General features: G+C 40.6%; 1 protein-coding gene across 2 annotated transcripts in view; it reads right to left on the reverse strand.

The window, feature by feature from the left end:
• rbfox3a (RNA binding fox-1 homolog 3a) overlaps positions 1-13785 on the reverse strand; it is a 165904-nt gene that overhangs the window by 40162 nt on the left and 111957 nt on the right. For both annotated transcript variants that reach the window (XM_060844519.1, XM_060844518.1), the window contains exon 7: positions 1188-1320. In XM_060844519.1, the coding sequence (XP_060700502.1) occupies positions 1188-1320 (133 nt within the window). The remainder of the gene's footprint in view (positions 1-1187; positions 1321-13785) is intronic.

Genomic DNA, 13785 nt, shown 5'->3' on the forward strand with positions numbered 1-13785 from the left:
AAGTGCAGAAATTAAGCAAAGTGAGAGAATGGGTTCATAACTTGCACTCGCATTTCTGGTAAAATAAACAAACAGAGGACAAAAAAAAATTAAGCTAATATCTATAATCCCTGTTCGAGACAAACAGGAAAATGCTGCAGGGTAAGGTTGAAAATGGACCATTTCTATTTTAGTACAATTCAAGTCAGATGTAGGAGCGGGGGCGGGGGGGAGCTGTTACTTAGTGGAAGCAAATAATTAACCACATTTGTAGTGAAAAATAGGAACTTCAAATATAAATCGAGGACAAATAATTTTCCTATTAAAACTTTAATTAAAAAGCGATCCAATTATACATCTCCGCTGCATAAAACAAATAATCTTTCAAAAGCAAATTTGCCCTCTACATCTCACATTAACCAAGTTGTAGTGGCTCACTTCGACTTTGTTACAGCATCATTTGAAGTATTTTCTCCCATCAGTCTTTTTGTTTAATTAGGAGCAACAGTTATTGCTTGTACATTTTTTAAAATTAGGAAGTCTACCCTCAAAGACTGTTCTCAAAGGTCACAGCAACAGGGAAAGTGAGTGATTATAATCACTAAATTATGGGGAATTTCACAGTAAGGCCTAGGTTAGTGACCGGAGTTGAGATTTGTTTTAAGTGTGGCAAAATTGTAAGCCTTTTTTCGATACATAGCCTTACAATTTTACCATATATAGAGTACTGTGGAAATCTTTCCTCATAGATATGTCAAATTTTCCATTATATTTTGGCACTTCAAAGTAAATAGCTTATACAGACAAGAACAGAACATCTTCAGAGTTGATATTCTTGAGTTGATTCAAATTACAGAATTTGTCTGTAATCTATTGTAAATTACTCACTGGTGAAACAGCACAAAGGAAAATAACACCATCCTCAGATCATGAAAGCTCAAACACAGATATATAACACATCACTTGTCCTGATTGGCAACACTATGTTCTAATACTACACCAAACAGCCAGGATTGAAGTGAAAACGAGACTCTAATCTTAATGCCAACAGAACAGACTCGAAACATCTATCACTGCAAGTCTATTATTTAATATACGTTGAAGAAAATTAAATTCTTAGAAAGGATTTTGCACAGGGCACATGATAATGGGCCATAAAATGAAATCTGCCAAATCTAGAACACTGCCAGTTTTGTACTGATACTCACGCTCCATATGTAGGGATCGGTGGTGGTGGGGGTGCAGCGCGGAAGGTGTTGTAAACAGCGCGACCTCGCCCCCGTAAATGAGCTCCTCTGTAGGCCACAGCTGCTCCAGCTCCAGGGTATGGAAAACCAGTCACTAGAGACAGAGAGGAAAATCAGGTTTACTAGATTGCCTTGCATTCATTACAGCTCAATTAGAAGCTAAATTGATTAAGTGTTTCATATGAGCACTCATTTGATTGATCTCATTATGCAGCATATTGCTCACAAAGATGTAAAACATTCCTTACAAAATGTTTCTTAGAAGTTGCAACTCTCTGGTGCTGCTCAAGTGCCAATTGACATGATAAAGCCCTTTACAGGCAAATGGAAAACTAGTAGCCACTAACAGTCAGGCAAAGACAAAGGAAAGGAGGCTGAATGAATAAATGATGGAAAGATAAACCCTCAGTGTGTTGAGGAGGAGGGAGGGACACACAGCCGTAAAAGATGGCAAGGGGCTACAAAAGCAGCCAGGAATGGTCAGTCAGGAAAAAAAAGGACTAGCTTGGTGTAATAGGAGGCATTCAGAGTTGGAAAAGATTGCTGAGGTAGTGAAAGATTTGAAGCTGTGAAGACAAGGTTCCTCAGATCAATTCACCAGGGCACGATGAGCCAGCAGAGCTGGTGAAGACATGGACAATGAACATATCAGCCGTAGAGTGATGGTGTTAACATGTCCCACAGTGTTTTGGATGAGTTCTATGCTGCACACTATGAAGGTCTCTGGGTGAGTACCGGAGAAATTTACCTGGAGATAAAGACTGGAATCAGAATTTTGGAAGCAGAAAAAGCATACTCAAGAAATAGAAATGGTCACAGTGATAGAGGAAACATGGGGGTGAAGTGCTCAGGAATAAGCAATATAAGTTCCAGACCTCTGCACTTAACTTAAGGTGGAAGTCATGTCCATGGAGCTGAGGCTGGGGAACCATAATTCACGTGGTAAAACTTATATAAAACAGATGAATATGAACTACACAATGATGGAGAAAAAAATCTGAATTTCTGCGCAACATTCAAATACTAAGAATTCTGCTGTTCATCCATCTAATGTGCCTCAAGCGGTGTATTGCTCAATTGCTTCAGGTGCCAGTAAATGCAGGATGGCTAAGGTGATTAATCCCTGCTGACATTAGTGCTGTTCAACTAATGTTTGCCACCTCCACCAATACTGAAACAGTAAATGTACCAATTGCTGCTAATGTCTTCTTGAAGGTACTTTATTGCCAAGGTTAGCAACTTCATACTTATATTAACTGAAATGGAGCAGCTTAACCTAATTTTTTTGACCTTTTTCAGAAATCTTAGTAACAAAGCCTTTAAAAAAAATTTAAAAATAAATAAGTTTGGATCCATTTAGACAAAATATAGGAAGGAGCAGAGAAAGAATACAATTTAGACAAATTCAATACAGCTTTCTGGTTCCTATTTTTAACACCTATCTACAATTGCAGCAGAGAGTAGATGGAGAACTAACATGGCCATTTACAGGAATTGCAAACTCAACTTTTAGGAACATGACTGGAATTTCTGTTGTGAATTGGAAAAATTTCAAATATAAATGAGTTATGCACTTCAGTGTTTTTAAGTAAAGCGAAGTCTGACCAAAGCTTGTGTCATATGGACATACTAACATTGACTAATCATTCAGATTTTTGTTTATAACACCATTGTGGTAAGAAATGCTCTTTGCCCATCTTCAGACCCATAAGCAGTGAATAAGAAATAAAAGCACAACAAGAACTGCAGCCTGTCTTTCAGAGGTTAAATTGCCAGGAGTGAAGAACTAGAAAAGGCCTGTGTGCTGTAATTTAAGCTGTAGAAACAACAGTCATTACGCACCAATAATAACTGACTAGTGTAATGAAGGAAACAAAATCCCAACTCTGTATGTTAATGAAAGCATTCAACTCAGCCTCAGTCACTGAAAGCACTTCAGTTTATCTTTACAGAACATAACAAAAAATATGAGACATTTGACAGGAGTATGTGTGCTTTCACTGATAAGTTATAATTCACTCAAGGAAAAAAATACAAATGGTTCAACAGTGTGGGCTGCATTCGCGGACGTGTTTAATTCTGAACTCAGCAGTGATTAATGAATAGAAGATGAGGCTGATCTTCTTTCATATGCATGGAAGACCTCAACGCACTGGAGGTCACCAATGCAACATCCTGCTACTTGTTCTGTCATTTAAAATAAAACTTGTTCTACAATTATCATAGTTATTTCCAATGCAATGATAGTTCATTATTTCACTTCAGTGGAAATAAAAATTGCCAGATGAAAAACAGGAGAAAACTCTGTGGTGTGACGTGTCATACACTGGCCTCTTACGTCTCAGACCTCGATTCAAATTCATTTCAGGCTGAGGCAATTAAAGTCAGTGTTTGTTACCCATAAAGGTGCAAAGTTTGGCTGATAACAGCAGAAAATGTGTTGCAGGAAAAGCGCAGCAGGTCAGTCAGCGTCCAAGGAACAGGAGATTCCATGTTTCGGGCATAAAGAAGGGCTTATGCCCGAAACGTCGAATTTCCTGTTCCTTGGATGCTGCCTGACCTGCTGCGCTTTTCCTGCAACACATTTTCAGCTCTGATCTCCAGCATCTGCAGTCCTCACTTTCTCCTTGGCTGATAACAATCAAGATTTTACTAGCTATGGGACCAAAGCTTTATTAACAATCTCAGTCAAGAGACCATGGTATAGCTTCGTGTGGGTCCTTCTTCCTAGGGAGGGGAAAGGAAGGCTGGGCAAATTTGTTACAGTAGAGCATTGGGAAGTTTTATTCTGTATCTTACCATGTTTCAGCTAACTCAGGAATATTTGATACAGGTGCTTGGAATAGAATCTTATTGTGACATTGGGAGTATGGGGTTCCGTGACGCCTCTTTTTGGAAAGTTCTATTGGACCACATGCCAATCAGGCAGTGGCGACACCACTATTGGGTCTTCTCCTGGAATCAACAACCTGTGGGCGGGGAGTGTCTTGTCTTCTGAGAGCTTCTGGCCAATCAGAGGTTGCCAGCTTTTGTGCTCAGCAGCACCCCTAGTGCCTGAAGGATTTTGGAATCCCAGGTTTGGGGGTCACACATGTCTCAGGTAAATAATATGGAGGATTCACTGGGAAGGGATTCACTGGGAGGGGCTCACAGAGAGAGAGGTATGGGTGGGGGATGTGGTCCAGAGTTAAGTTACTTCCACATCTCATCATGGTTTTCCAGATCTAAGCTCTATCCAAAGTATTCAATGAATTATGTACAATGAGAATGGTCTCAAACATGCAATAACACTGAATATAATATGAGGCCTTTTTTCAAGTGCTTAGTTAAACACCATCTGGGACAATCTGGAACAATACTTTTCCTCACAATGACCATACCTAGAAAATTCCAAAGTATGATTTCAGAAAAGAAAATGGCTTGGAACCATAGACAGGACATTTCTGCGGAGTTTTGAATCTTGGAGAGTTATAAGTCTATTCTTTCAGACTGCTTTTCCAATTTTGCTTGAAATAGTAACTTTAGAAAATTATCGCCTACACACTACAGTGGTAATCATCAAGGTTCGTAATAACTCCCCAGAAAAATAAATCGACAGACTTCAGAACTTGCTTGAGATCATATAGCAATGTTTCGGCACCACAAATGCTGTAAATGGTATAAATAGTCTGGGGTGGGTCCCTGTGGAAATCTTTGAGCATCTTGGAGCTGTGTAGATTTGCTACTGCTGTGTTTAGAACTCCAGTTTCCATTTTGATATTTTAGACTGTTGGAATTAATGGGTGGAATTATTTGTTTTCACTGGGTGTCCCATCTGCTTAGGCAGTAAGCGGTGTGCTCCCTGACCCTGGCTGACACTTCAGAGCAAAGTCCAATGTATCTTATTTTCAGTAGGGCAGTTTCGAGGGCACCAACTGGCTTTCCTCTGAAATCTGATCATCCAGGGATGAAAGCTTGGCTTTGTGAGAGGTGCCAGCCAACAGACACCAACATTTCACATAATGGCCACTGCCATGAAGGATGCCACAGTCTTTACTGAAAACCAGGAATGACAAGACGAACCAGGAAGGTATTGCTTTATGAGGATAAGTGTTTCTGGTGTTAGAGATCACAGGGAAGAAGGTGGTAAGGATACAAAGGCAGGAGGGGCTGGATTCCACCCCTCCCCCCCCCCCCCGTATGTCCATACTGGTGATTGTGTATAATTTATTGTAAATTAAGGGAGCCCATCCCCCATTCCTGAACTGACAGACAGTCCACACTAGTTTACCAGTGAGGCAGGCCGCTTATTTCTCCCAGCTGCAGCTGAGATAATTGCATCCAAGGTAGGAATCGACCTTTTGGGAGTCCTTATCCAGTCATTAATTGGCCATTTAAGGGCCTCAGTTGCAGGGCAATATGTTAATATGTTCAACCACAAATCATCCTGGCAGAGTTGGGAAGGTGGCAGGGTTCTGGAATGCCACCACCATGCTGAGTTAAGTTGTCTTCCAGTCTGTGTCCCACTACCTGCAGGACCAGAAGATTTCATCTGATAACATTCCAATATTAGGGAAGACTCGGCAGAACATCAGCTTGTTTACGACACTGAATGTTTAGTGTTGAAGTGAATTTAAAATATGTCCTTCGTTTTTCTCCAGAAGAAATTCTAAGAGAACATTCTAGTGAAGGGAATCTTACAATGTGCAGGTGTTTTCCAGAATCACACTGGAACCAGCTCCAGTTACTAAATTAGGAGCCTGATCCTGTAGTTTTGCTGCCACTTTGGTCATGCACATTAATGTGGAAGTGGTAATCATGATTATATTCATTATTACATCATGAGAGAAAACTAGCAAGAAACATAAAAATAGACAATAAGAACTTCTTTAACTTTACAGTGATCAGAGATGTAGCAAAGCATTGGTGCATTAGAGGTTTAGACTGTTGAATTAATAATGGTCATAAAAATGAAACAGCAGATATTGTTGAATAAGTATACATGCACACCCATCCACACATAACATATATAAAACTATAGAAGACACAAAATCATCCAAAGAATAGGAGAAAAACAATTTGCTGAAGGCAGAGAGGAACTAAAAATAATCATGATCACCAGTGAAAAAAGTACTCAGAAAACAAGGTTGATTCCTGTGGTGGAAGTTCCCAGGCTCCTTCAATAGCATCTCCATACCTCTGACCACTACAACCGAGAAGGACAATAGCAGCAAATGCTTGGAAACACCACTCCAGCAGTTCCCCAGCTGGTCACACATCATCCTGATTCAGAACACTGTTGCTTCGCTGTTGATGGGCCAAGATCCTGGAACTTCACTCCTAGCAGCACCGTGGGTGTTCTTTCATCTCAACAGACAGCTCACCTCCACATTCTCCAGGGCCATTAGGAACAAGCAGTATGTAAACTTCAACAAACTTCCTGAGTCCAGATCCCATGAATGAATAAAATAGAAGTGGTTATTTGATATAGAAACATTCAGCAAGGCCTTTTACTACTTGCAGTTTGGAAGAATGAGAAGTGAATCTGGTGTAACTGTAATGTTCTAAAGGGGTTTGACAGGACAGAAAGCTTCTTCTCATGGGGGAGTCTAGAACTAGGTATCACCGATTAGAAATAAGATGGAGATAAGGAGGATTTTTTTCGTAGAATAGTCTTTGAAATTGCCTTCCACAGAAAGCAGTGGGCACTGATGCTTTGAGATATTTAAGGTTGAATTGGACAGATTTTTGATTAACATGGGAGTCAAAGGTCACGGGGTCAGACAGGAAATTGAGACCATGACCTGATCAGCCATAATCTTATTGAATGGGTAGTGCAGGCTTAAAGAGCCACCTCTTAATTCTCCTCCTCCTAATTCTTATGGTCTTACAATCTAAGATTTCACCTATGAGTTTCCATTGGCATTAAAATGTTTAAACTGTTCCATTCACAAAGTATGATTGTCTGATGTTCAGCAGTAGTCTCAGGTTACTGTGTAGCAGTGCTGAAAATAATACCTTTAGAATATTCATCGAGTCATTTATGCAGCTTGGCATGTCATTTTTAAATAAAATACATACGTATCAAACTAAACACGAGCAGAAAACTGATCATAACAAGTGCTGCCAGTAATACTCAGATAGGAAAAAATGGTACTTCCATTCAAAGAAGGTGCCTGCAGTTGAGTAGGATGCAGATCTTTCAGGAGGCATTGTTGTTCCCGAGTGTGCAAGGGAGAAGCCATGCACATTGTTATGGACTAGGCCAGACAACTTAAAACATTCTTAATCAGGCAGCCCAGACCATAACTTTGCAATTTGTTTTGGTAAGTGTACAATGAAAATTATCCAGATTAAGTTAGCCAGGTCAACTACCAGGTTCTAAAACAGAACAAAAATTTATTCACAAAATTATACAATGAAACACAAAGAACAGAATAAAGAACCCCTACAGAACTCAGTCTATCCAAACTGGAATTAATTATGCTGTTCCGAATACACACAACAGTTCCAATAAGCAAACTCCCTTAAAACACGATTAAAAAACAGAACAGATGCTTACAAGTTGAAGTTAGAAAGGGCAGAAAGAGAGAGAGAGGAGAGCTGACCACTGCCCTTTCATTATCCAGGTCACTTCTAAAACATGACCAATTTGGCCTGAAATCTCATCTGTTTACATATAAACAAAAAGGCCTCTCAATACCCTTTAATCTCTGTACAAAACCTGTCTAATTGGCACTAAGAGCAGTTTATTACCCCTCTGAAAATAAACTAAGGACATTGTATCCTTGAGAAAAGGAACAGCTTTTAGAAAAAAGAAACCAGTTTTGTGACAACACATCAAAGCTTTTCATGTGAAATCTCATGACCTTCATGAAGGAAGAAACTTGCACTCGAACTGCAAGAACATGATAATACACATGCAAGAAGCATGGATTAAGCCTTCAATTAGCGGTATTCCAAATTATCTACATTGTTGGAAGTACTAAAATACTGTGTAGATGGAACTTAGGAAAAATACTGCTTTGCATTCATTTTTGCTGATTCCGCTGATAAACATTTTGTTAACAACAAAGGGATACCATGACTCACGCCCTTTATAACATCAGTTTAGTCAGCGACCACCCTCATGAAAAGTATGTGGGGTAATGTGCCTCCAAACTGATGTGGGATTCCCAATGTTGCATGGTGGTACGCTACAAGAAACATGTATAAAGTGAGTAGCACACTTAATTTTGATTTGTCCCTGATATTAACACTCCTTTTCTGATTTGAATGGATAAATAAATGCAAAGTTTTGATTAACATCCTCCATACATTAATTTGCCACCTGTGCTTTTGATAGATGGTGGCTTGAGGAACACAGATGGAAAGCTTTTTGGAGTTTCGTCCCAAAATTCAGGTTTACTTCTTCGGTATAGCTTTGAAACAGAACACCCAGGTCCCCAGCATTATAGTCAGCACAGTTTTCATTTCTGGTTTACTTCTCGGCTAATGGCACAGCTTCTCCTTTTCCAGTGAGTTGTAAGACTTTAGGAAAACAACTAACATTTTCTCTACTGAAGGAAAATGGGCACCAAAAATTGGCACTAGGAGATAACACAAGTTCCTAACTGAAGAAGCAGATTTTAAAGGAGATGTTAGTTAGGGAAAGGTTTGAGGAAGGGATTTGAGGAAGTGGGAACTATAAAGAGCCGCTTTCTCAATGCATCTAATGAGGAGCAGGGATCCCTAACACAAAATCCTATGTAGCCTATCCCCTCTACCTCGTTACTTGTTTCTGCAATGACAATACTGCCCTATATTTGTGCAACTTCACTCACTCAATGATTAGTGGAAATCCCAACGTACTTAATTAAAATGCTTCAGACATTTAAACCGCTCCATCTGATATTCTTTTAACTTTTTCCCTTTTTGTAAATTAAGGCACTGGCTTTTCTAGACTCTCATCCCAGGGATCATCCTTACAAGTCTATTTTGTACTTTTTTCGTGGCCTTGAAACCCTTCTTAAAGGAGGACACACAAAACCAGAAACATTCAGTTAGAAACCGGTCAAGAAATTCAAAACAAAAATGTTAAAATTTGTTCTGAGCACTGCATGATTTTTAGGCATCCTGGTAGCTGCCATAAAGACACATTGACCCCCTTCATATTCTTTGATGTCCTATTGACAACAGGTTAGTGCTGTTTCTGGTGGACTGCAATGACCAGTACAACAAGTGTCAACAAGATTAATTTATTTTTTAAACTTATCTTCCTGGACATAGTCTGAAAATGGGTCATATTTTCTATTTTTATTGTGGTATTCTTACTATTGGCAAATAGAATTTAGAATTAGCTTGATTGTCACATGTAAATAAATGAGTATAGTGAAACGTTTATGTGTCGTCATAGAGAACCATTTTACGTTCAAATGTACAGATTCTTAAGTAGAAATTCTGACCAAAAAATTTGAAAAATTAATAAATAAGAAGTCCAATATAACAGATCTGAGGAATAAACTGGCGAAGTAAAAAAAAATAAGTTCAGAATACCAGAATTTCGAACCCAGTCCACCCTGGCCTTGACTCCAGACCCGTAATGATATTCACCTCAAGATTCTCGAAGCCATGAGGCCACTCTGGAATCACCTCAAGGCCAGAGGTCACGCTGAGGCCACACCAGGCAATGGCACGCTGAGTTGAGAGACAGACAGACAGAAACACTGGGCTGAGAGACAGTCTGACAGATTGAGCTGAGAGACAGACAGAAACACTGGGCTGAGAGACAGACAGACAGACCGGGCTGAGAGACAGACTGACAGACCGGACTGAGAGACAGACTGGGCTGAGAGACAGAGAGATTGGCTGAGAAACAGACAGATATTCCTGAGATGCTGCCTGGCCTGCTGTGCTTTGACCAGCAACATATTTTCAGCTGTGATCTCCAGCATCTGCAGACCTCATTTTTTACTGAGAGATAGACAGACAGACTGGGCTGAGAGACAGACTGGGCTGAGAGACAGACAGATTGGCTGAGAGACAGACAGACGGACCGGGTTGAGAGACAGAGACAGACAGACACGCTGGGCTGAGAGACAGATGGGCTGAGGGACCGACAGACTGACAGACCAGGGTGAGAGACAGACAGACACACCGGGTATCAGAAACATACAGACAGACCAGGCTGAGAGACAGACAGACCAGGCTGAGACAGACACACCTGGCTGAGAGACAGACAGACAGACCAGGCTGGGAGATAGACAGACAGACCGGGGTGACAGACAGACAGACAGACAGACCGGGCTGGGAGACAGACAGACAGACCGGGCTGGGAGACAGACAGACAGACCGGGCTTACAGACAGACAGAACACGCTGGGCTGAGAGACAGACAGACCAGGCTGGGAGATAGACAGACAGACAGACACGCCAGGCTGACAGACAAAAAGACAGACCGGGCTGACAGACAAACAGACAGACTGAGCTGGGAGATAGACAGACAGACAGACAAGCCGGGCTGAGAGACAGACAGAACACCGGGCTGAGAGACAGACAGACAGATTGGGCTGAGAGACAGACAGACAGACACACCGGGCTGAGAGACAGACAGATTGGGCTGAGAGACAGACAGACACGCCGGGCTGAGAGACAGATCGATAGACATGCCGGGCTGAGAGACAGATACACTGGGCTGAGAGACAGACAGACATGCCGGGCTGAGAGACAGCTACACTTGGCCGAGAAGCCACCATATAGATTATCCATTACTTTATTTTTGTATCCTGTGTCTCTATTTAGTTTACTGTTTTATAAACATGTCTACCTGTGATTAAAGATTTATGTATCCGTGCCATTAAAATCTCTCCTCTTTAAAAGTTAACCTATAATGTATTTCCTGGTGCTACATTTAAAAGGTTAAGAGTTCATTGACCCCATTGAGACTTTCTGATTGTGTATTCTGAGGCAGAATAAAATATTTTCTAAGTGTCTCTGTAAGAAAGTAATTATTTAAAAGGCAGAATAAGAATTCTTCTACTTTCTATTATATTATGCTTGTGAATGTGCTCCTAAAAAGATTCAGCATAATGGAAGGACATTTGACCAGAGCATATAATTGCTTTACATAACTAATTTACTCAATTTTCTCAGCGAAATATTAAAAATCCATTTTGTATTTGACATTACATAAAGAGAGATTAAACACTGATAAGTATGGTATCGTTATTTAATATTATGATTACTTTAAGAAACAATTATTTGAATGATGATGAATAAAAATATTTTGTTGAAACTTTCAGTCTTGCCGTCCCACTCTTTAATGAAAGAGCAGGCCTATACTTTGGTCAGCCTATGGCAACTTTTCCCATGTACAAACATTTTACACTGTATGAGTAGGGGGTGCTTATTGGTTGGCAAGTGAATTTTGATTGTTAAATGCATTGCCATGGAGAATGCACCAGTATCATTATGGCTGACAACTAAATGTCAAGTTTTGTTTAAATATAAACCAAGTAGGTTGACTTTGATTGGCCAAACTTTTGCAGTTAACTGTCAATCATCATCCAACTGATTATTTTCTCCATGACAATGCCTTTACCAATCAGAGTCCACTTGCCAACCAGTCTGCCAACAGCTCTCTTCCCTTAAGTGTAAAATGTTGTTCCACTTTACACTGGTATTTTTGCAAATGTCCTGATGAGTTTGAGACAAAAATATGTTTCTTTTTCTGTAATAGGCAACTTCTGCACTATCAAATAACAAAGCAATTATTTCTTAGCATTTGTCAATTATTGCCATTGGTAAGTTTGGGAGGACTTCATTGTCAACTCAGTGGTAAGTGTGGTAGCTCATGGGATCCACTTAATCAGGTGGGATGGTGACAATTGGAGATCACGTCGGCTCCCTGCCTCCATCCTTTCTATGGCTGGCAGGCCAATTGAAGACTTTTCTATCCTGCTGTGAATTCATAAATGAGCAACTAATGCCCATTCTGCTTCCACTGATATTAAGCAAAAGTGAGGACTGCAGATGCTGGAAATCAGAGCCTAGATTAGAGTGGTGCTGGAAAAGCACAGCAGGTCAGGCAGCATCTGAGAAGCAGGAAAATCTATGTTTCGGGCAAATTCCTGATGAAGGGCTTTTGCCTGAAACATTGATTTTCCTGCTTCTGGGATGCTGCCTGACCTCCACTGATATTAGCCCAGTGGCAGGTGAGTTCAAACCAGTGAGATGTCACTTGCAGACTCCAATGGTGGGGGAGAATGTTAAAGACACAGCATCTGATAAAGGGAATGGCATGACAAAGTGGGTAGCCTACTCAGACTAAAACCCCCACCTTGCCCCCATCAACAAATCCCCCAGCACCGTCTTCCTGCCATCAGTCACCTGTTGCTGAGGATTTAGGGATGACTCTCGGCCTGAGGTAAGTGTTGTACCAGCAGCAGCCATCACTTCTCTAGTTGGCATTTTGTCTAGTCAAGTTGCTAGGACACCCGTCTCCTCAAGACCCCTGGTCTCGGTGACTGCTGTTCAGTTAAGTGCCTGAGTGGTACGAAATATGATGGGTTTTCCCTTAAAGAGGCAACGTGGATTGCTCACCAGCCCTCCATCAAATACCCACCCTGTGCACGATGTTTAGATTTACATGCCAACATATTTGCCACAGACTGATTCCAGCTTGCATGCTATCCTCCAACCCATTTTAACATGTGGTTTCTGGAAACTCTAACCAGCTGCTGCAGTCAAAATTATTTCTGTGAGACAATCACGTAGATTAAAAGCAATCTGAACAAAGAGTGGAACATTACTTATATGAATAATTCCACATACACATCCCACAGGAACTAACTCACTTGTTTGAGCAGATTTTGTTTCCACTTTCCTTGATTCGCAGAATTTGCATAACTCCTTCAGTCAGCTGATGTGAGCATTTTAAATTCTCATCGCCAGCTTCTTTGATGTTCTATTCCAAATTCTTCTTACAAGCAAGCACCAGCTAGACCTAATACATTAACTACACTAAGTAATGATCCCAGGATTCCCCAGGTAGTTCTGTCTTGCACTCCCTCCTCCCAGCTATTTTCTCCATTACTTTTAGCCATTTTCCTCCCATATCTGACTTCATTTTAAAATCTTTCATTTGAACGGGATTTTGCATGACCCCAAGATATTCCAGAGTGACTGAAAGCCAATGAATTGCACCTGTTTTGAAATATAATCACAGTTGTAGTGCAAGGAAATGCTGAAACATATTTGCACACATCACAAATCACTAACAAGCAATTAAATAAACAGCAGACAATTTGATTTATAGTAATACTAGTAGAAGGATAAATATTGGCATGAAGACCCAGGAGAATTCCTTTTGAAATAACCCAATGGAATCTTTTGTTTCCACCTGAGAGGCTGCTGACATGCCAAATGGAAGACTGTACAGCCTCAGCATTTCAGTGAATTGCCATTCTGCACCAAAGGGAGTGGGGATTTGATCAATTAACTTTCAGAGTCAAGAGTGCTACACCGACCCAAGGTGGCCTTAAATCTTCTAGTCTTCTTCTTGGCAGTTGCAGGAGGCAATGGTATAGTTATTATGTCACTGG

The sequence above is a fragment of the Hemiscyllium ocellatum genome, chromosome 25 (genome assembly GCF_020745735.1).
Source record: "Hemiscyllium ocellatum isolate sHemOce1 chromosome 25, sHemOce1.pat.X.cur, whole genome shotgun sequence".
Taxonomy (NCBI): Eukaryota; Metazoa; Chordata; class Chondrichthyes; order Orectolobiformes; family Hemiscylliidae; genus Hemiscyllium; species Hemiscyllium ocellatum.